Source organism: Aulonocara sp. 'chitande type north' Nkhata Bay, linkage group LG7 (genome assembly GCF_057382095.1).
Source record: "Aulonocara sp. 'chitande type north' Nkhata Bay isolate Kocher_YH1m ecotype deep benthic linkage group LG7, A_spYH_male_GT1.1, whole genome shotgun sequence".
Taxonomy (NCBI): domain Eukaryota; kingdom Metazoa; phylum Chordata; class Actinopteri; order Cichliformes; family Cichlidae; genus Aulonocara; species Aulonocara sp. 'chitande type north' Nkhata Bay.
In genome coordinates this window covers 47,939,662-47,963,865 of record NC_141350.1, presented here as the reverse complement: position 1 = coordinate 47,963,865, position 24,204 = coordinate 47,939,662, and the positions used below count along the sequence as shown (strand labels likewise).

At 38.0% G+C, this 24,204-nt stretch overlaps 1 protein-coding gene across 2 annotated transcripts in view; it reads left to right on the top strand.

Annotated features, from left to right (window-relative positions):
- The window catches only part of eng (endoglin), a 45,607-nt gene extending 22,066 nt beyond the window's left edge, over positions 1 to 23,541 (top strand). For both annotated transcript variants that reach the window (XM_086300874.1, XM_086300873.1), the window contains exons 4-14: positions 6,585 to 6,698; positions 11,835 to 12,024; positions 14,208 to 14,376; positions 14,458 to 14,563; positions 14,726 to 14,927; positions 15,321 to 15,472; positions 15,771 to 16,001; positions 16,156 to 16,222; positions 21,045 to 21,152; positions 21,249 to 21,296; positions 21,372 to 23,541. In XM_086300874.1, coding sequence (XP_086157000.1) covers positions 6,585 to 6,698; positions 11,835 to 12,024; positions 14,208 to 14,376; positions 14,458 to 14,563; positions 14,726 to 14,927; positions 15,321 to 15,472; positions 15,771 to 16,001; positions 16,156 to 16,222; positions 21,045 to 21,152; positions 21,249 to 21,296; positions 21,372 to 21,493 — 1,509 coding nt within the window. In that variant the 3' untranslated portion in view covers positions 21,494 to 23,541. The remainder of the gene's footprint in view (positions 1 to 6,584; positions 6,699 to 11,834; positions 12,025 to 14,207; positions 14,377 to 14,457; positions 14,564 to 14,725; positions 14,928 to 15,320; positions 15,473 to 15,770; positions 16,002 to 16,155; positions 16,223 to 21,044; positions 21,153 to 21,248; positions 21,297 to 21,371) is intronic.
- Positions 23,542 to 24,204: the final 663 nt, after the last annotated feature.

Here is a 24,204-nt window from a genome sequence, read left to right as displayed (position 1 = left end):
AGGAACAGTTGACTGTCACAGTTTGACCCCACAGAGAATTATAGAGGGAGCATCAAGGGGGTACACAGTCAGAGAGAATTCACTGGGAGGAGCCGCTTGTACAGGACTCATTGATGTCACACAGAGGCTTGGATAGTCAGGCTCTTGGCACAAGGCCGAGACGAGACCAAGAGAGCCAATTCAAGCCAAGGGAGAGAGTCAAAAGAATAACTGGAAACTGCATCAGCAAAGGCCCTTCAAAAAATGCTCTGAAGAAAAGAAAAAAAACCTGAAAAGGAAAACAATTGTATCTTGAAAGCACAGGAACAAAAGCAGCAAAGGTGAGTGATCAGGGTCAGAGTTCAAAAGGAAAGAAAGACAGTCACAAAAGGATGAAGGGAAGTTAGACAGAAAGCTCATTAGAAAGGGGTATTTAAGGAAAACACCGCCGAGAGTTATCTCTGTATGAAGCACAATGAAGTCAGGAGGAAATGCCGTTCATTCATTTGCTCTACGCACATGCAACACAACAAGTGAGGCACAAACTAAATGTTACAAAAGAACCTCAGACCTCTCCAAGGTTAGTCTGTCTTCAGGGCAATCTAGCTGTATTCTTTTTCTTTTTTTAAAAATTTAATAATATATACCGTGCACAGAAGATGGAATCAAAAATGTGATTTCCTGTGGCTCACCTTGCCACATTCACACAGTATTGCACATGTTATGCATTTATAGAGACTGACACATGGAAATCATATACAGCAGTAGCTCATATTTTATGGCCACCTTCTGCACTGTTGCAGACAACTAGCATTATACGGTATGCTAATATGTTAGCCAATTATTTTTCAACACCCTTTGCAGGATTTTTTTTCGGCCTGTGATTTGATCTTATAGCCCCTGTCTTATTCACTGATATCTGAGTTTCCTGTGGGCTATCACAGGAATTTTAAATTCCCCAACTTGTAGAACTGGGTCTATCTTTACATTCAAAGTGAGTGTGATGCTATTATGATGGGCAGAGCAGCATTTGAGTACTTGGATATCTAACAGCTTTAGACACTGTGTTCCAGGTTCTTGTGGTAAGTTATTATTTTCATGCCAAACCCTCTGCCTGTAGCGAACATGTTTCTTTTATAAGTAGTCCTAACCACTAGAGATGGCACGATACCACTTTTTTATGTCCGATACCGATACCGATATCATAAATTTGGATATCTGCCGATACCGATATGAATCCGATATAGTGTTTTTTAATCAACAAAACTGTTTTTTAAATATCTTGCTGCATTTTGTATAAGTTCATACTCAAGTTTAAAACAACAACTACACTAAAGCTATTCTGTTATACCTGTATGCAAAAAAAAATATTTCATAGTTCAGCAATACTGATCAATCTAATAAACTTAAACCTACACCATCCTCCCTATTCTGGTATTTTAAAGAGTACTTAGCATAAATATTAAGCAACCTAACTAATAGGGTTCCAACTCCCAGCAACAACAAAAATAAATAAATAAAAAATAGGGAACCACCCCTCACGCTCCACCTCATGATGCTTAATCGACGTAATCAACCTTAATTTGATGCAGTGTGAAAAAAAATGCACAGAAATCAATTATTTTTCAAGAAATATTAAATAGATTCAACATCTTTCTTCAACAAAATTGCAGACTGCACAGATGGTACCTTCCCAAAGGAAAAAGTACTATAGCTTACTAGGGTATATATATTAGACTTAATAGTTACTATATACAGTAATTGACTTCTATTCATTTTACATCAAATTAAAAGTTTGGGTGTCAGATAATTATTTATTAAAAGCTAGACATTTTAAATGAGAATAAGAAAGAAAAGTATGTCTTTGTGCCCCCTTTTCCCTGTTAATGCCCTATCGGCCCCCCTGGCTAAACTTTGCTAGATCCGCCCCTGCACAGTTACCAGCGTCAGCTACGTAGAAAAAGATCCTCTAGTAGAAACTAATATTAAATACATTCTAACAACAGCTGATCAAGCTTAAACGTGCTGCTGTTGTTCAGCCGCTGGTTTCCTCTTTCTGGTGCAAAGTGGGCCAAAAGCAAACTAGAGACACGGACTCGCGACAGAAAAGCCGATCAGCTGATCGTTAAGCAGTTTCACCATTGAAGTAGCAGCAGGAGAGGCAGTCGCTTGTTAAGCTTAACGCAGGAATGCTTTACAAACATTCAGAGATGGACTTACACACTTGCTTTACTTCTCTCGGGATAACTTTGTCGGAGATGAAATGCCGGGTTGCTAGCGAAGCTCCAAATGCTATCCAGACCACTGACAGGTCCCGCATGCCACAGCCGCTCTATCACGTGATGCATACTGCTCCGACGTGCTAACGTTCTGAGGTGAGTTACGGCATGTTGCAAGTTTTGTGAGGTGCTTTCGTGATATTTAATGGATCGGATTACATTTTTTATTTTTCTCCGATATCCGATCCAGTAATTTAGGTCAGTATCGGACCGATACCGATACGTAATATCGGATCGGTCCATCTCTACTAACCACTGATCTATTCAGATAAATTCCACTGTATCTTCACCTGGGACTGCAGTCACCCCTTTTAGACATTTTTCCTTTCAAACTGGGGACTGAAACCATTTATAAGATGCAGAAGTCATTAAGCACAAGCCTGCATGTACTAGACACCAGAGGTGTGGACTCGAGTCACATGACTTGGACTCGAGTCAGACTCGAGTCATTAATTTTATGACTTTAGACTTGACTTGAAAAAATGTTCTAAGACTTGTGACTTGACTTGGACTTTTACACCAATGACTTGGGACTTGAATTGGACTTGAACCGGTTTACTTGAAAAGACTTGATATTTTATCCCAAATATAAAATTTAACATGCATATTATATAGAGATTGAAAATGTGACGTCATTCACGGGTAGAACCGCAAAGGATTCTGGGAACTCGTGGCAAGCGGTACTAGCGCACGCAGGCTTTCAATTAAAATCAGTTACACAGCGATAAAAAGAAACACAAAAATGGCAAGAAGCTGTTGTATTATTAACTGCAATAGCCGGTCGCATGACAGCCACGGGAAGCCGACGGGTAAAGAGATCGGTTGTTATCGGATTATGTCGTTGAAGAGAAATTGTTCGAGCCATGTTTCCGAAGTAACAAAGACGCGACTGGATTGCAGCCATTCTAAGACCAAATATAACGTCCTAGAACACTCCAGCTCACAGGTTAGTCTGCTCCAAGCATTTACACGAAGGTCAGTGTTTTTTAGTAGTTAATACGTCATTTTCATAACATAATTGGTGATATAGGTTACAAGCAAGTCTGGCGCTGAACAGAAATTGTCGCGCTATGCTCCTTTATTTATTGTGCATAAATAGTGAATTGTCCTGACACAATATTGCGTTTCGCTTCTGTTATTATGGTACATTGACAAAAACATATACTTTTATTCACAGGATAAAACAGGTTTTTTGTATCACTAATTGCCCAGTACGATTACAGCATACAATATTATTGTCACTGCTACATTTCTGTGATGGGTACCAGAAATTATTTCCACTGCTAATTAATTACCGTTGAGCTCAAAGGTCCTATTAATAAACGGTTAATGAATGTGTATTTATGACGACAATTTGTGAGACTGGTAAACTTATGATACGTACGATGGTCTTTCGTTCTACACGGTGCATTTCAAGGTCCTGCACCCATCCGTCGGTAAACTGTACCTGGGCTTGTTGCAGTGACCTGAAGTTACTAAACTTCATGAGTGTATGCACTCACTCCAAGAACCGTATGATTATAAATATGCATATAAATATGCTACAATGAGATAGCTGACTTCATCTAACTAGCAAATGTTGTCCAGGCTACGTTGGTGATGCAGTTTTTTTTAATGTGTATGATATTTTTGTCATGCGATTTTAAAGCTGGTCCTACAACCGCATCCAAGAATAACATGCAGCTTATCTCAGAACTGTCGGTGAAAATTATTCTTGGAGCTAAGTTTAATTGAGCTGCATTTTAAAGAGGTGCAATTTCACAATTTGTGTATATTTTCTAAGTTCACTATTTTGTATGTGTTGAGAAAAACACAGATTTAAAATTACATGGTCTAATATTTACATTTAGCATAACTGCAACATTATTTTTTCGTTGTTTTTTTTTTTAAAGACTCGAAAGGACTTGAAATTCAAAGTTTCAGACTTGTGACTTGACTCGGACTTTTACACCAGTGACTTGAGACTCGACTCTGACTTGCCTGACATTACTTGAGACTTGACTTGAGACTTGAGGATAAAGACTTGAGACTTACTTGAGACTTGCAAAACAATGACTTGGTCCCACCTCTGCTAGACACCGGTTAAAGCTTGTGTCTCACTGTGTGTGTATATCAGTGATCCTTCTGTCCATAGCACTCAGCGTGCAAGGCTGTCTTTGAAATTCATCTGTGTTTGGTTTATAGGCAATTTGTCCATGGTCTCCTTAGACTTAATTTGCTCTGCTCTGTATGCGCCTGAAAATTTCCATAGCTTCAACCTGAGCTCATCACAATTCTCTTGGATCACACTCTGGCAACATCAGGTATCAAGTAAATGAATTTGATATGAGGGCGTCTTACTGTTTCCCCAGCAAGCTCATTGTCTCACTAACAGGTTCTGTCTGAAAACAATCTGCCTTCAAATACACACAATATAACAGAATAAAGCATTTGGTGTCAAGAAAAAGTTGTGAATGTTAACCTCCCATAAAAGCCTCACATTGGAGCAATACTTCCAAGTTTTTCCCCCCTTCTTCTTCTTCTTTTTTAAAGCTGTTGTTCATTTCTAATGCACTGAGTCATAAAATTGAGCTGATTACAAATCCATGACTCTTTCACTTTTCTAAACCTAATTATCTTGGGTCTCTTGCGGAAGTAAAAAGACCTGGGATTCATTGGAATTAAGTCTGTCGAAAAAATAAAAAGTCTTTAAACCCAGACTTATTATTCCACATTCCAAAGGTTTACTCACCACCACTTACATTCATAAATCTCTGCAGCACCAGCTTTGCCAAACGCATATGCGAAGCATAGTAATTAAGGCTGATTCATAGTGTGACTGGGGTGGTGATTAGCAAATCACATCACCATTATGTTACTGTGGTTAAAATATAGTTAATTGGATATTACATTATGTGTTGAATTATGTTAATGGTGTTTTATATGTAATATGCCTCATAACAACCACCAAGGTTAGCCATTGTTAAGGCAGCAGGTTGTGAATGAAACGAAGTAGATAAATTAATAATAAGACTGTACATAAGTAATTCTGACTACACCTTTAGGGATAGTTTTAATGCAACCAAGACACAGAGTATACATTACACAAATGCATCTAATTGCACATCTGGTAAATAATTAATTTTATAGCTTTACATGTTTTTTATGTCTCCTCCCTTGCATTGCATAGAAATGTAATAATAGAACCAAGCTACATTACCTCATAAATATCAGCGTCAGCTCAAAAGCAGGCATTTGAAGACTGTTTTCTTCTTGCCTGTTTTTGACTCTCTTCAAATGAGTGGTTGCACGTGTGTCTGGAGCGATCCACGTGTTGACATCTCATGGTTGCGAAAATAAGGAATAGTCACGTCCCCCCTGCTGAGATTTCCTCCAGCATGGAAATTAAATCAAAGTTGTGCGGTATTAAATTGGGGTTGGAACTATTTTTGTGTGCTGCAAGTAAAATATCTCCCTCCTCTGTCAACTTGAGGCCTATTAATTTAATGACAGATAGGGAAGGTTGCAAATTGGTGAGCAGCTCTACCCAAGACCTTCAAAGTTTGAGCAGTGTTGAATTGTGATTCAGTGCAAAATGACCATAATAATGTTGGTCTTTTTATTTGCTCTCTGAAGTTTCAGAACTTTTCATTCTTCATGTCACAGGTTAGAAAATGCTTAAATCGCATTTGTGATGTTTTTCATCTTAAGCCAGTGTAATAATGTTTGAATTTCAGGAAAATGCTACGTTTCAATTTTGCCTGTGCTAAAGGTTAATTCTTGTCATTTCATTACAGGATATTTTTCATTGTCTACATTAATTCATCCCCCCAAAAATGATGTAGCATAGCTGCTATGTATTCTGTTTTCCTTTCTTTTTTCATTCTGCTTTATGATAACACAATCAAAAATTATACAATGCGAGCCAGAAGCATTGCTTGAAGTGCTTCTCAAACATTTTAATGTTTTGATTTTATTTCTGTATTACGTGGCACATACACAACGTGGAAGGCTTTCCAGAAAACTTCTAATAGACAGTGCAGTAGTTCCCATATGACTAAACATTGGGACTGAATATTTATAACACTTGATTGCTTTGTCTTTCGTATCAGTCCCAATCTTCCACCTGGAGATGTATACCACCTTCAGACATCATTTGCCTGCAACACTTTCTGAACCTGCAAACTAGAAAGTTGTTAGCTTTCATATGTAAAGCAGACTTTCCACTGTAAAAATAGACGCTGCGTTTAAAACTTCAGTCTGAACTTATATGAGTAGATATAACAGCTGCATTGTGTGATTTTCTATTTTTATTCTTGTAATAATTTGTGTTTTTTTTCCTTTCAGGAAAATGTCATATTTCAAATTAACTTGACTGATGCAAAGCCAATGCACCTTATCCTCACATCTGCAGAAACAGCTTATGGTTTATGCTATCTCAACAGCGAGGTTCACTTGTATGTAAGTAATGCATCTTTGTTTTTCTGTACTACCGTGCGCACATGCAGTTTTTTGCTTTTCTTTTGAATGCACATTTGGGACTGAACCTGGAAATAAAATGCCACCTTTGGCCCACTTTTATTTAACCCTGATTACACATACTGCCTCAGCTGTAACATAAGGTTGTTAAAGAGTCACTAACTAATCATAAAAAAAGATCAGGTTGTGGGGATGCCACTACAAGTAGTTAGTTTTATCCGTAATGCATGATTTTCACATGTCTCCAGATGTGCTTGTCTATCGCCAGCTGTTTTCACACACAGTCAAGCTGACACAGCTGTGCAGCTCTGTGAGTCTGTTTGGAGAGACAGTAAACTATGTTGATTTTGCAGTGTTGATTCCCCAGTGGCCCCTCTGTAGTGAAATGTTACAAAAGAGCAAGCAGTTTTGTATTTTGTGTCTTTTACCCTCCACACTATAAAATCGTAAGAGAAGTTTTAGAGAGTATCGAGGAAGGCTGATGCTGATGGCACTGGCCATAAAATTAATGTTCCAATGAAACCGGAGATTCTGACTTTTATACACTGTTCTTAGATTATGTTTGTGGACTGAACCCAGGAAGAACTTGAAACTTTTATTCCATTGTGTGCTTAAGTGATAATGTCAGGGCAAAATGCTACAGTGGTAATTAAAAACATAAACCAGGATTTAAATAGCACTGAGATGGGCAAATAAATGAGATTGCCTCTAACTAGGCTATTATTTCTAAATATGTTATTGATGAAGCTCCTCATTGCTAAATGAAAAATGTTGCAGTATCTGTACATAAGGACCCTTATCCTCATGAGAAATTGTAATAACTGTGATTAAATCAATATTAAAACCATTAGGCATCTGATGCTGTTGAGGGCTATAGAAAGTATTTGGTTTTTAAAGTCACAGTGCAGCACTGTACAACTACACAATGATTGTAACACTTTGTGCTCCCAAAGGAAGGATGGAGGTGTTTTTCCTACCTTAGAGTAAACTGAATTTAGATTTGAAACATCCTCGGGAGATAGAATTACACTGAACATTTAATCGTCTTTATTTCTTTCCACAAACTTTGCCAATCTAGTTTAAAACATTTTTTCGCCTGGATTGTGTCACTGTTTTTGTCTTGAGAACAATTAACATTGGATTTTAAAAACAAACAAAAAAAAGGAAGAAAGAAAAAAGCTAAATCGCACTGTCCTTTTCGTGAAGTTAGTGTTTTGTATTTGTCGGATTTAAGAAGCCATGATACGCTTGAAAAACAATGAAATGTTTGGAGGAATGTCACCAATTACTGATATGCTGACAGCAGTGTGATAGCACATCCTGTATCATGTCCTGTCGAGAGCCTAGACAACATTGCCTGTGACTGCAGGATGTTTTTGTGGGATGAGCCATATCACTGGGGGATAATAGCGCTTTACTGCAGATTGCATTGTAAGAGAATCAGCATCTGGTCAGCATCTGAGAAAGTACGTCACCAGCTTGACAGCTTGGCTCAGTGTCACAGCTCTTGTTGACCTCCCATAGCTGACCCGAAAACATGTGGCGACAGCAGCGTTTTATCTGTAACGTCTTGCAGCATTTTTTAACGATCTTACGTGACAGCTTGTTAGTTGAAAAAGCTTCTTTTTTTCTCTCTCCACCAGATTTCAAACAATTTGTAACAAACTTAACATAATTAAAATACTTATACAAACTGATAACATTTTATGGAGGAATGCCCAGCTTCTGACATGACACTATACAATTATTGCATGGAGTAACTGATGGGTAGTAGAAGAAGAAATTCCTGTAATCCTCAGCAAACAGAAAGGCTCATTTATTTCAAAAGGAAGGTTCCTTGATCATTACTGGAAGAATTCGCAATAACAAACTGATATTACTGATACTAATGTGAGTTAAATTCCGCTGTGGTCATTAAAATGATTGCCATTGTTATTTCCTTTTTTCTTTCCATCCTGCCTTTGAGGCCTTCCCTGTCTGTCGTGACTAACTTGCCTCCTTTTATTTCTGTCGTTTCCCTTCACGCTATTTTTGATCGCACGTCAATCAAATATTTATGTAGAAAGACTGATGACTCCCTCAGGCTTCCTCGGCTTTCACCAACCACCCCCCCCCCTTTCCTTGTGACGCAAAAGCTTATTTTGGTCAGATGCTATGTTATGCCAAACATCTGTTGAATGTGTTCACCTCTAGTTGAAGGACCAATTGGCATGGTAGTTGTAGTAATGAGCTGAACAGTTAAAGAAACACTGATGACCGCCCAAAACGCATAAGAGCTGTTAATTTTAGAGTGTTCATTTAAAACTTCAATGTAAAACTTCAGATACAGCTAGCTGAAATATTCAGAGCAAGGCAAAAAGTTAATCTGAAATTGAAATTAGGGGTGGGCGGTATAAACGGTATACGGTAGAAATGATATAAATTTGGCCAAAGGTAGAGATTTTGACTACACCGCTCTACCGCGATAGCGCATATTGATGGTGTCATCAAGCTGTGCCTGTTTTGGTCGAAAACATTGCAGCGGCTGCAAACAACATCATCTGCAAATTATGCCGTGCCACAGTAATAGCAAAGAGATTAAGCACTTTTGGAATATGGGGAAAGCCAAAAACTGCGCTTCCTCCACATCTGTACCATTAATTCATTAATGCCGAATTCTCTCACAGATGCTCTATTACCATGTTGTTGCAGTATATTAATGACTAACCTCGTATTGTGGATGGATTATCTCAGTTGTTCTCCTGACTGAAGTTTGGTCCGTTTACAACACCCTTCCATGCAATTGCATTTGTCCCTAACCACCAGAAACCCTCACCTTAACTTTTATCGAGTGGAAAAAAGTTCGTCGTTCAGCTTCACTGTGCTAATGTTATGCTAATATAGCTGTGTCACTAGCGATCACGTAGGACATCATTATATACCACCTAGTCCAACTTCAGTAACCCTACAAAAGTCACTGCTGTCTTCATTTATGTTGGAAGCGATAGCAGAGCTGTACATTAAAATTTTGTCAGAAATCTCTCAGTCAGAACATGCTATACCATGTTTAGGTAGAAACTAGTGAGCTAACTTCCTGCTAACTTTTAACTCTGTTGAATTTAATAAATTCTGTTTTCATGGATCCCTGGATGTTAAACTTAATTGTTACACCTGGTAAAGCAGCAACGCTGATCATTTTATTAAAGATGAAAGAATTTAGACAGTTTTTAACTCTCAGTGATGCCATAGTGTTCGTTTGACTTTGGGACCTGAAGCTGACGTTTTAGACCCAGATTACTCCGCGAGGCTCCTGACTACATTAGCCGTAATGCTCCAACAATCCATCAAGCAGTGCGCCTTCATAGCTTACCAAAGTCGTACTAAAACATTTTTTGACAGATTACTGCGCGCTGTGTGCTACGTAAAATTGGTTCGAGGTCAATAAGCACAACCAGAATTCATAGATAAGGGACTGTCGATTTTTGAGAAAATTAAAGGATTTTAAGTGTGCCTTATATTGTGTAAAATACGTTATACAGAAGAAAATAATATATCGTGGTATATATCGTTACTGCACATGTATGGCGTTATTTTTGTGCCACTATTCTGAGCGCATGTAAAAAAAAGTTTTATAACCTTGATATGTAAAAATGTGCTCAATAAATAACAATTAAAAAAAGAAACCATGGGCTCCAGGTTTATTTTGGGCTCAATCTTTAATGAATTTCTATCTAGGCTGAGTTGTTCTTCTCTACTTGAGTGCTCCAAGAGCTAAAGAAGAAAAAAAGCACTGCACCTCTTCAGTGCATTCAGTGCCACACAATGAATGGAGAACAGCTAATTTTGAAGAAATAGGTTATACCAATCCAATGACATCACTGGCCAAATAAAAGAAAATGTTATTTCAATTAGGGCTGGGCGATATGGCCTAAAATCCATATCACGGTATAATGTGAATCATGTGTATGGCGTTATTTTTGTGCCACTATTCTGAGCGCAAGTAAAAACAATTTGAGCGCACGTAAAAAAAAGTTTGCAGGTGCAAGTGTTGCATTTTGAGGAGAAATTTATTTCGAGCAAAGAAAAGCTAAATTTGAGTGAACAAAATTCATTGCTGCGTGCAAAAATGTATTTCAGTGTTTGCTATTATCCACACACACACACAATAGCAGCCCCTGTCGCTCAGTTTTTGCATTAGCGCTTGCTTGCAATGTGCTGCTTGCGCTCTCGAAATTTCTGCCCGTGCGCGTTCAACTCTTTCTGTGCACCGTTATATTTGTGCCACAAAGCCAGCCAATCACAGACTTGGATGCAAAAAAATCTGATTATAACCTATTTCTTCAAAATTAGCTGTTCTCCATTCATTGTGTGGCACTGAATGCACTGAAGAGGTGCAGTGCTTTTTTTCTTCTTCAGCTCTTGGAGCTCTCAAGTAGAGAAGAACAATTCAGCCTAGATAGAAATTCATTAAAGATTGAGCCCAAAATAAACCTGGAGCCCATGGTTTCTTTTTTTAATTGTTATTTATTGAGCACATTTTTACATATCAAGGTTATGAAAGCCTACTCTTAACAATCTTAGCAATCCCTATTCCTAAAGCCTTCCCCTACTTTCTTATTCATGCAAAACATAATATAAACTCCATTATTTCCCATTGGCCCAGACGAGGAAACAGCAGTGTCTAGTCGTTGGGATGGATGTATATATTTATACCTTGTATGGAGCCAGATTCCAGCCGACCGTGGTGACGCACAAAGCTAAAAAAGGTCCCATTTCCTGGCCCCACACAGGAAGCAAAGGAAAGACCTTGGCTCCAACAGGGTTGTGCAACTGGCCTCGTGGACACTTAACCATAATAAACATTTCTTTTTAACAGGGCCCTGCTAGGAGAATAGGGGGAAAGTTGGGTGTGGAGGGTAAGAAAAAGTATAATGAGATTGATGGCCAAATATGTTTGATCTAACTAATTCTAAGCAGACAAGAGGTAAATAAAAATACAGGCAAAGCTGACTCATACAGTTCTGTGTAATCATAGCAACGGGTAGTGGACATGCCTTTTAGGACCTGATTTTGCTCTGTGCTTTCTGAAAATTGCATTAAATGAAGGTAATGAATTTGTTTTTTGCCTTTTCTCTCCAGACAAACCAAAACTCCACAATTACACTACACAATGCCAAGGAACCAAGTTTTCAGAGAAATTTCCATTTGATACAAGGTTTACCCTCCGAAGAGGAGGAGCTGATCAAATGGGCAACAGAGACGTTTGGGGGTGTGACTTCATTCACTACTCTTAGTAATGTGGATCATATCACATCAACAGGAACACAAGGTGAGAGACATTTGTGTAAAGGTGATTTTGGGTTAATTTTTATTACAATCATCTTCTAAACCATCCATTTACTTGTAAGGCATGGAAATGTGCCATACACACATTATGAAATAAAGATCTCTCTCTCTCTCCCATATATATATATATATATATATATATATATACATCAGATCACAGAAGAACAGCAAAAAGGTTTCTTATCTGTCTCTAAAATTGTGTTTTGAATGAACTTTGAAACTGTGTGGGTTTTTTGTATTTAGGATATGCTATCTGCATCTGTGTTTGGTGTAAAACAGCATGTTTGGATGCTGAAGAGAACAAAGTAATTACAGTCAGCACATCATGCAGCTCCAGCTTACATAACTCAGGAGAGAGTCTGCATTATAGTAATCAAGGCTGGATGCGGTGCTGTTTCTGGTGCTCTATAGAGAGCATTCATCACTAACCTTCTTTTATCTGAAGTATGCATAAAAACACTTTCTGATGAAATAACTGCAAAAAGCAATGTGTGCACCAAAAAGCTGTTTTGAGTCGAACATTTTCATAGGCAAGTTTTCTATTACTGAATGTCATCTGTGCACTGATTTCCAATGCTTTTCATACACATTTGTAGGTGGACAAGCCAGAGGAATTAAAAGCAAAACAAACAGCTGCGACAGATTTTTTAAAAACATTTTATTTTGTTTTTTTTTCTATAAAGCTGTATGCAACAAGCACAACATGTTAAAATCTTAAGTAGTCTGAGAAAATCTTGAGCTTGGCTAAAGTGTTGAGGACTAATCAACATATTTTTTTAGTGCTGACAAGATGTCATTACATATGGCAGAACATTTGGAAAGAGAAGCAATTGAGAAGTGACCATTGATGCTGAAGATGGAAGCACAAAACAACACAGATTCAAAGTGAACATTCACGGATGACTAAAAGCTGGACATTAGGAATATTATGGGATGTTACTGCCATCAGCAGTAGCAGCAGGATGCTCAGTGCAAGCACAATTATTTCCTAGCAAAGCCTCCTTAAGGCAGTCTGAGCCAACACAGAGCTCTTAGATGGATTTAAAAAGAAGTGAACAGTGGTGGGGCTGAAATAGCGACAGCTGCTTGTGCTCCATTCCTATTATAATTTTGAGTATTTTTAAGGATTTATGTTTGAATCTGTCTTCATGATTCAATGTCCTTCTCTGTGATTTCCAACATGTAATGTGTTACAGTACGAGGGAGCTCAGCTTCCCTTTCAAGCAGTGCTTTCTCTCATTGAAAATGCCGTATTTAAATTGTAAGCAAAAGGATGTTTTCAGCCTGCTTAGTTTTAGCTAATGTTGTAACTGAGTCATGCTTCACAAGGGCATGATAATTACTCAAGCAGTGGAACATTTTACATTTCTATTTTGTTGTATCATTTGGCCTTGCCTGCATTGGGGTGTTAGGTGCATTTGCGTAGGCCTTGTTGTAGGTGTTTGAAAAGTCTGTGCAATGACACACAACAATATGTTGCTGAGACGCGGGCTCGCCGAGTAGCAAGAGTAGAAAATGTGTGCATGTCCTTCGGGATTCGTCAATGTCAAATTTGAAATGTGATTTCAAATTCATGTCATGCTATTGCTTTTGCAGAAGACAAGTGTTAAGCAATGATAATGAAGCTACTTTTGAATTATAGTTAGAAGAGCTACAGACAAGATTTTAAGTAATTAGAAGAAGACTGCTCCAATCCTCTGTGCAAATGGAGCAATGGCAGCCAGCTTGAATTTGACTTGGTCACAGATTGCAATAATTTGTAGCATTTAATAAAAGTGTGGGGAAAAGCAACCCTGTCCTATAGAATGAGCCATTTTTCCCCATGTGTTTTGGTTCCAAACACACATTAAGTATTCTTGGCACACACCGCTTGCCCATTAGTGTGATGATGCGGTGTCAGGAGCTGTGGGAAACGTGAAACGTATTTCAACCCACAATTCAGCCATAGTGTTCTAAAACTTTTGGAGCACTGTAGCAAGTTACACCTTTGAACCACCTGTGTGTATCTTCAAAACTGCTGCTGGAGTATGTTTAACAGCAGTAAATGATAGGTGTTAATGTTCCTCCCAAAGCAGGTTAGTCCTTGGTTAGAGATTAGCTCATCAGTGTCTTTCTTGAACCATTGGACGACCGATGATAGAAAGTAATTGTTTTATGGTTTTACAGGAACCAAGCCAGGCTCTCCAATCTGTACACTTGAAATTGAAGATCTCCTGGAGAAGCATTTCATGAAGATTCAATCAAATCCAATCACATTTTGCTTCCCACAGCAGCAGGCCTCAAGTCCTGAAACTGAGCTTCATATTATAAACATCGCAGAGAATTCCAGCATTCGGTAAACCTTAATATAAAATGCTTTTTTTTAGCTATATTTACTGGCAAAATCTTTCTTGTGACATTTCATTTTTTATTGCAGCAATGTATCCCTGCACGTGCGTGCAAAGAAGCAGACCCGCGTGTTCATGAGGGGTCCTCAGGGCACCATGTGGACCTTCATCAATCCACAACACACTTCGTTTGCTGTAAGCATACATATTAAAGTCTCAAACTTCAAGAAGTATTTATGGCATGCACCATGTGTGAGATATTATTTATTAAGATCAAAAAGACTTCAGGTATTTAAGTTATCATGTCTACCTCTACATTGTTACTGATTTATCTTAACCTGTCCTCATTTTCTTCAGTCTAACAATGAAATAACGCTGAATCATGCCTCAGCCTCGCACAAAATACCCCCTGCGTTGACACTGACTAGTGATACTGCATCAGATGTGCAAAGGATGGCTTTGTACCATTTTAAAGTCCCTACTTTTGCCAGCTATACTGAATTGAAATTAAAAGAATCGAGGATTTCACTGGTTCTAAAGAAAAACGAGAGCCCAACAGGTAAGACAATAAAATGAAAGCATTCTTCTTGTTTTATGTTGGAAGCTTTAGCAAAAATAGAATAGACTGAGTATTGCAAAATACAATAACCTCCCCAAAAAATACATGTTACCAAACCCAGAGACTGTACTGTATCAGTAGGATAATGACAGCAATAACAAATTAAATATTAACATTCTTGCATTTGGTGTGTATATATATATATATATATATATATATATATATATATATATTTTTTTTTTTTTTACTATGCTGTAATTTGAATGGTCATTTAAGTTCTCAGTAACAGAGCTACTCTTGTTTTTCAGAAAGAATCCAAGAACATCAACAGTGATACAGTTGTTTCATGCAAAAAAAATTTGTTGACCTATTTTAATTTAATTTCTCGCTCAGTTGCACCAAGCGTTCCGGCACCAGGCAATCCTGTTGCGACAAATTCCCCCACTCAAATCCCCATGGTGATAATGCTATACACCTCTGCAGACTATCAGACGCCCATAGACTTTAACACCAAAATCCAGACCGACAAGAGAATTTTTGCAGAGGTAAAACTCTCTTTACCTTTTTAACTGCATTTATTCACTGCTTAAATAAGTGATAGGCAATGTTTTTGTCTTTGTGGTCTTTTTTTAATTATTACAGGGATGACACCCATCACACAGTTACTGCTTTTAGTTAACTGCAGTCCGCAAACTGAATTAAATAGGATTTTTTTCTATCTAAATATAAATATTTTACGATGCAACAAAAAGGCTTACTGTTTAACATATCAGATTGTCCTTCATCCTCTAATGCACATTGAACTTATCATCTTTGTTTTGAATTCTTTTCTGTTCTCTGCAGATTTCTGGAAACACTTTAGGGAGTCTAGTCTTGACTTGGAAGGTGACCAAATGTATTTTGCGATCCAAAGGCTCGTGCCTTGCAGAGAAAAACTTGCCCTTCTTTCCAGTGGACTGCCCCTCAAATTCTTGTCCTAACAGAGCTCGATTCGCCTTCTCCATAGAGCAGCTTCAGGAGCTTTCATCCACCACATGGGACATGGAATGTGATGTCAGCTTTTGTTATACTGAGGTAAGGATTTATCAACCACTTTTAATGTTTCACATCAACACAACACTTTACAGTTTTAATGTGTTTAACTCAGTCGCTCTGAATTCAGAAAATCTGCCTGTATGACAAACCTATGGACACTTTTGGGTGAGCTGTGTTTCTGCTTCTTCCCTAGCAATGTGCATATGGAGGAAAAGCCAGCAGGAATTTGGAATTTACCCAACCATGCCCAGAAACCCCAAGTGAGTTCAGTTTAAACTCCAACATGTGGATGAATTATTTTTTTTTATTTCATTAAATTAATAAAAAATAAAGTTGCAAAAAAAAGTCCCAATGTCCCCTTGAGTTTAAAATTAATTTTTGACAGATGAATGTTTTATATTTAACTCTCTAAGAATAAACTCTCCAAACTCTAAGCAGAAATACCAAAACTTTTAAATTACCTTTTATGCCTTCAGGACTTAATTGCTAGTCTGGTGCTTGGTCAGAGTGTTGTTGCTTGCTGCAATAATTTTCATTCCTATTATTGCTTTCAGTGCAAAACAAATGCTGCACAGGCTGTTGTCATAACAGTGGATATGCAGTGAGGCACGTAAGGGGTTGTGGGGCAGGCCCTCGTCCTTTAGGAAGGTCTGCAGACTGACCTTGTGGCCACAATCAAAAATAATGACCCTCGGGGGAGGGGGGTGAAGTCCTTTGTGTTTCCAAGGGGTTTGACTGTGCTGCTGTCCTAACATAGGCACTAAGCTTTGTGCTATTGTCAGATCAATCAACACAGTTGACTCAAACAAGAAAAGATGTCTTTCTTGAAAGAAAGTACCGTCACCACACGTTATGATTAATTTCTAGGAAATTTCAGATGAATCAATTTCTAAACAAGAAGACACAAGGAAGCAGAAGCTGATTAAATGGAAGGACACATGAAGTGTCTTTGTAAAACTTGTAATTTGTTTGTTCATGCCTTAAGCTGCCTTTATGCTTCCTGTCCTTTTAGAGAAGAAAGATAAAGGTTTTTATGTCAGTATTGCAGGGGAAGCTGCCTAAACTACTCATCCATGCTTCCCTGTGTCCTGGTTGTCCTCTTCCTTGATTCTCTCTGCATTTCTTTGACTTATATGGTTTAAAGAAATGTCTATTTTTTTTGGAGACCAGGGTAAATTGAGAGATCTAACTTGAAAGTAACACACTTGTTTGGTACGTCTGTTCACTTCATTAGCCAGTGTCAGACATACAAGGGTTATTGTATACTAGCTGCACTAGCAGACTGCAGTCTGCTGCAAGCCTTCACTGGGCAGGACTATGAACTCCATTCAGCAATCTTTCCTGTTTGGTAGTTTTCATACAGAGGGCTACTGGGAGTCTGAGCGCAGGCATGCTGTCTCTCTCCTCCTCTCCACCTGCGCTGAAGCTTCTGCTTCCTCCTCTTGTTTATTCAGCTTTGCTGTCAAAGTCTCACTTATACAAACTAGCACACCAATTGATAATAGAAAAAAACGTCTCCAGGGAAAACCTACTTAGGTTGCTGTGATGTTTTTCACTCATTTAGGAATGTCCTTCGCTGTGAAATCAACAAACTGGGTTGACTGCCTGGAATGCAGTCAGCCCAAATGCCCACAAGATGTCACTGTGTCAGTGCTCTGGTTCACATTATATGTGAAATGACACACATAAACACACACACACCCACTGAGAATTTCTGCATTAATTTAGAGTTAAATGTGTCTTGGCCTTATGACGACTTTATGCAGACACGATTCAGCTTCACACAGATATTAGTCAAATGACCATACTGTGTTAAGTAGGATTACGTTTTTGCAAAGCAAGCTCCTGCTTTCTGGTTATGTTCTGATGAGGTTTTATGTTTTGTGCATTAGTGCTTAGCATGTTCAACCCAGAGGCAGAAGGCAGCAGAAGGCAGGTGAGAAACTCATGGAAAGGTGATGATTAGTTTCCTCCTACTGCTCTGGATACTTGTGGGAAAATCTCCACAGGCAGCAGTAGAGGGGAAGGAGGGAAAGCCGGTATTTACGCAGTGGTTTTCTTGATAGATAACACATAACATACTGCCTCTGCTCTTGTGGGGACTTCTAACAGCTCACATGGTTTGGGACAAGGTTGTTTATTTGCAGCCTTGAAAAGCTTCACTACATTCCCAGATATTGATTTTGGTGCAAATTCTGTAAACAATTTGACAGTTAATTCAGGCCAGTCAGATGGATACTGAACAAATCAAAGTTTAGATCTAAGCAATAAGTTTTTAACATTGTTTGTCATTGGAAATTTTAATACATTTAAGAACATCTGTTTATTTTCCCATCTTCAAATGAGAGTTAGAGTTTACTGTGATGTTTGAGAGAAGGGAAGAACTGTCAGTGATCTGCTGTGCAGCCTTTTTGAAAAGATGTCTTTCTCAAGGCTGTTAATTTCTAGCTTTGCCAGCCCACTAAAACTAGAGAAAAAAATTGCTAGGCTGTTACAATATGTACAGTCTGGTTGATTTGTGGGTAATGATATTTTTTGTCATTTTGCCTCTATAAACTACCACAGTGGATTTTAAATCAAACACTCAAGATATTTCCACCCTTGAGATGATCCATTAGGCTTTACTGCAGCCACCTTCAGTTGCTCCGTGTTTGTCGGTCTGCCTTCAGTTTGGTATTTAATAACTAAAGACCACGCTCTGCTGGGTTGAAGAATATTCCGTTTCTTTGCTCGGAGAAACTCTTGCTTTCACTTTGTGTTTTAGGTCATCATCCATTTGCACTGTGAAGTGCCATCTGATCAGTTTTGCGGGGCTTGAGTGAATCTGAGTACAGCACGACACAATTCAGAATTTAGAACTGCTATCAGCAGACCCAGTTTCACTGACGGCTGTAGATGCAATAGCACGGCCTCCACAGTTTTTGACAGAAGATGCGGTTCAGATCATGAGCTCTCTCTCTCGCCTTCTCCATAAATTTCTCTTCCCATCAGTTTTGTACAAGTTAATCTTAGCTTCATCTGTCCAACGAATCCCCCCCCCCCTCCCCCCCCAGAACTCTGCAGGGTCTTTTTGATGTTTTCTGGCAAAGTCTAACCTTGAGTGCAACCAGTACTTTGCACCTTATTGTAAACTGTCTGTATTGTAATTCATTCATTTTTAATTCATTGGACAATTAACTGACAAGCAGGCCAGGTGAGACCAGAGAGTGAGCAAAAATGTACAGAATGGCTTTAATACGAGGTTAGCACTTTTTGCCTCACCACAAGAATGTCCCGAGCTGGACTTCACCATCTGGCTGGGGTCTTTCTGTGTGCCTTTCGCCTTCTGGTTGCAGGGATAGGCTTGTGCAATCCTGATAAGCATAAGAGAATGGATGGATTCACACAGTCAATGCAATACTTTTGTTAAACCCCTTTGAATTAAAGCAGAAAATCTTCTCTTCAATCACATTTAAATTTAATTGATTTTTTTTTTTAAGTTTAAAAATCCATTGTGGTAGTGTACAGAAAGATTTTCATTTTCCAAGTATGCTGGACGTCTGATGTGCCCCGGTATATATTCATTCAGAGCTGCTTTGAGGGAAAGTATTTTATTTTTATAACTACTGGTTCAAGGTTATAGGTTATCTAATATATTTTGTTAGCCAAAAAGTCTCTTGTGCAGTGGAAGCCAGCTCATGGCATGCTCAGAAAACTTTAGAAATTGCAAAGTTGGTTATTAATCAAAGTTCGTATGGCTACATTGGAACAGGACAAATTCAATTTTCTTTAAAAAAAATTCTGACTCACCCAAAACATTGGCTGTAGTTTTGGGAGGTGATAAACAGCACTGTATGTAAGCTCTATTGATTTCCAGAAGGTGTTTTAGTAGATGCATAGATAGTCTGCCAGCTTCAGGAGTGGATGGAAAGAATTATGGCAATTATCATTAAGTCCAATGTGGAGCGACTCTGGCGTGCATTAAGGTTAAGTAGCACTTAATTTTGAAACACAGAGGCTGTTTTGGATATAGATGGCACGATTATTATTGTTAATATAGTACTTTATGTTGAGGCATGAACTATTGGCAAGTCATGGAAAAATGTCCAGTGTATTGAATGTCTGTCAGATTATGGGTTTGAAATTTGATGGTTTCATAGAGATGTAAATTATAACTGTGTACTTTACAGAACTAGCCTCTCATTTCAGGGAGTTCATAAACTTTAACTAGTTTTTTTCTATTACAGAGGATATGGAATAGTAACTTTTAAGCATCACACATAAATGTACGAACAGCAGCTCACTAGAACATATAATAGAGATGCTCTCTAAGGACACACATGGGTTAGTTGGGGTGAATTCTTTATTGAACTAAGAAGATTACATTGTAGTCATCGTGATTCACAGTGCAGATTTAGGACAAACCCAAATTAAGAACATATTTTCAGATGGAAAATCAGTTAAAGTGGTCAAAAAATCTCTGTGTGCAGAGTTAAGTTCAGTTACATAAAAAATACCAAGTACATTGGTCTTCCTGAAAAGAAAACACTTGCTATGTGGCTATGTGATTTTGGTTTTGGTTAGAGTGAATAGATAGAATCTGTGTTTGTGTTGTAATAGAGATAATCTAATCTACATATTCTACTTGTGTGCATTATATAATGAACCTATTGCATGACTGATTTTATTTGGTATAGAGGAAACAATTCTGTCTGTGTACTACCAAACCTTTACAATGTGAAGATGCAATGTTATTAAAAGGACACACCATAGCTTGTAAGAAGAACATGTATTTTATGCCACCATATAAATTGTTGTATATCACATGCTTTTGATTGATTGTCCAGTGTAATCCTGCTGGAGCACAACAAATAGGACTTTTCAGTGGTTCTTTGGAGAAATTATTATATTTTATTATTATATTATATATTATATTCAAGCTGCATTACAATATAAAAGGAGGATTTTGGGTTTCCAAAATTTTTTTAAATCGTGTTCGATTGAACGTAATTGTAGTTGTAGCAGTTGTAGTAAATCTTTTTCTTTCTTTTTTTTTTTTAAATTTAAGCTTGCATACATTGTTTTTGCATGTCTGCTTTTCAGCCCGACCATGCATTAACGGCCTGTCTGGAGTTCTGGGTATTGCCTTTGGAGGGTTCCTGATTGGGGTATTACTTGTTGGAGCGCTGTGGTTTATCAAAATCAAAACAGGTAAATTGATGAGTGAGGACAGAATGTTTGGACTCCAGAATAGATCTGAATTGACGTATGTCTGAATTTGAAATTGTCCAATTCTCCTTAATTCAGGGTACCCAACTGGACTGGAGATGAATTCAACTGTAGTCAATATTCCTGGTAAGGACTCTTATTTTTTAATAATTCTTTTTTATTTTTAGCAGGTTCTTATTGGCTTGTTTTTCCTTTCCACAGGATGTCCTTGCTCAGGAGCAAAGCGACAACCTGTTTCTACCAACCCATCCCCCTCTGAGAACAGCAGTGCCAATGCTAGCATTGGAAGCACCCAGAGCACACCTACCAGCAGCATGGCTTGAGAATGTGGTATTTTCACCCAGCAGGGCCACCATCCTCCTTCAAATTTACCTATACGGGTTTTGTGCTTCTTCTTCTTCTTCTTTTTTTTTTAAATCGGTGCCTCAAAAGCATTTGTTACATTCCTACTTCTTTAGATTCTCCTTTAAAAAGCACAACACATATCTTTGGCATAACACCTCTGAAACGGATGTGATCTGGGAGCTTGTAATTGGCGGTGGGGAGGGCTAAGCGATGGTAACCAAAGTTTAATCAATGGCTTCTGACGTTCACCTCTGCTACTTCTCTGTAAAGTCAAGCTCTAAGACAGGAAGTTAAAGAGGGCAAAAGAAAAAAAATAAATTGGCTTGCAGCAACAGGAAAAACAAACCATATCCCCACAAGAGCTAACAGGAAATTCACTGCATTCCTTCCAATGAATATGTGCTTGTGTGATGGCAGCACAATAATAGTCAGACAGGAGACAAAACCAGTCAAAAGACATACTTTAAACAGATGAAAAGCTGTTGTGCGCTCACATCAAGCTACAAAAATATGAGGGGCTGTTTGCTAGGTCAGTCTAGTCAGCAGCATTTTGCGGACTGAAAAGATCAACGTGTTTGGATCTCAGACAAGTCAACAAAATGCTTATTTCAGTGGCTATTTTTCTTAAATAAAGTTTAAGGTTAATGATTAACAGCTACCTCTTATTATTTAGTCTAGACCTAAGTTTAAACTTAGATATCTGTAGTGAATTTCATTTTCTTTCTTTCTTTCTTTTTTTTATAAATTCTGTGTCACTTTAGGTGAATCTTAAAATGACTGTTTCGGTCATATGTAGCCTATGAAACAAAGTTATGGTGCCATTTTCCTGCTATTAATAGATGAATCAAAGCTGCTGTACTAATGTGTTTTGGAAGATATATTTACTAATTGCTCAAGAAGTACAATCAAAGTTATCATTTATGGCTCACAGGTTGCAATTAATACTGAATCATTAAGACGTCAGTACCTTTAGTTGTCCAAAGTGTCACATGTAGAGACGTATGGCTGTATTCAGAACTGAATAGTATGGCTGTAATTAGGCGTTAGTTCTAAAACACTACAATATCCGTTCTAATGAGAGTCATCAATCACCACGTCTATCACCACGGCCTGACAATTTGCTGTACTTTTTTCACAACAACATTTTTAAATTACATTTTGGTGTTTTCAGGGTGGTGTAATCATCACCCAGTAGAATTAAGCGCACTGTTTATAGTGTTAACAGTATATTGTACTTACATTTGAATACTTGACATGAAGACCAGCTGACCTTCTTATATTCAGTGTCATTTGATTCAAAATGTAGGCAGTAATTTTCTGCACTATTTTTTGATTGGAGATGAGTGCACAGGGTGTGAAAGGGCTTTTGTCATTAAACTGATGCTGTGGATCACGAATGCATCAGAGATTTTGCATTAAAGAAAAAAAACAGCTATTGTTACCCATGCCATGACCTTGCTTTAGGTGGGAAGTACAGGCTCAATGAAAAGGTGATCATTTTTTAAAATAATAAATATAAGTGCTAATGTAATACATTAAATGTTTTGTTTTTTTAATGTGAAAAAAAAAAAAGAATCCAGTCTAAGGCAAATGTTTGCTTTAAATGAGATGGCTGTGCTCGAATGTGCCTACGTGTATGTAAATTTGCCCCTGAAAACAGCTCCCCCCACTTATCCTTTGACCTTTAACTTTTTAACTTTAACGGCCTACTTAAATCAGCTCTGAACACAGCCCATTGTGACTCTGCAGTTGCAATTGCAACTGTACTGTACGACCATATTCTGAATGTATGTTTATGTATCAAAATTTGAATTCAGCTCCATGCATACTATTATAAAAATTCAAATCTTTATTTTTTTTTTCATTTGTCACATGACCTGTGTGAAGATATGGAAGCTGTCATTTGCAAGAAATTAGTTTGTGGTTATCAATATTAACTTCTGCTTTCCACATTTAATAGGCTGCATCAGCCACTGCCTGGCTAATGTTAGACTTATGCTGCATATTTGCATGATGAGGATGTTAAGGGGGGGGGGGGGGGGGGGGGGTGTCTACAACTGTAAAGTGACGGTTGATCCGTGAACCCACTTTTTTATTTGAATGTACAAATGTAAATGAGTTTAGTATTTTATTGCCACTCTTTTACCTCTAAAATATTGCCATCGCACATCAACTCTGGGGTAGGTAAGCAAATAAATACCGGTAATTTAGCATTTACAGTACATTGCATCAACACAAGTAGTAAAACTGTGATATGTCAAACTTTATGATGACAAACACTCTCTCACACACACATATATATGATGTATATATAAAAAGTACACCCTTACTGTTTACTCAGGAATTAAGAGCGGAAGTAGCAGCCAGATTGCTGCTAGTCAAATGCACTTGATTAACTGACCATCAGTAAGTGTGACCACCTCTGTAAAAGCAGTAGTTCTGGCGATTTGGTCAGCAATCAGCTTTGTTTTAAAATGCCACTGTTTTCCAGTAAATTCACAGCAAAGTGAGAGAGATCGCACAAAAACTAAACATCTGTAACTCTTCAGGCCTCACTTAGCATGTTACAATTCATGACGATACAACTAGAAAAAGACTGAACTAAAATAGCATGTCACGAGAAAGCCTCTTTACTAAAAAGAACTGGGCGGGAGGTATAACGTTTGCTTTTCTTACATCTGAGCAAACC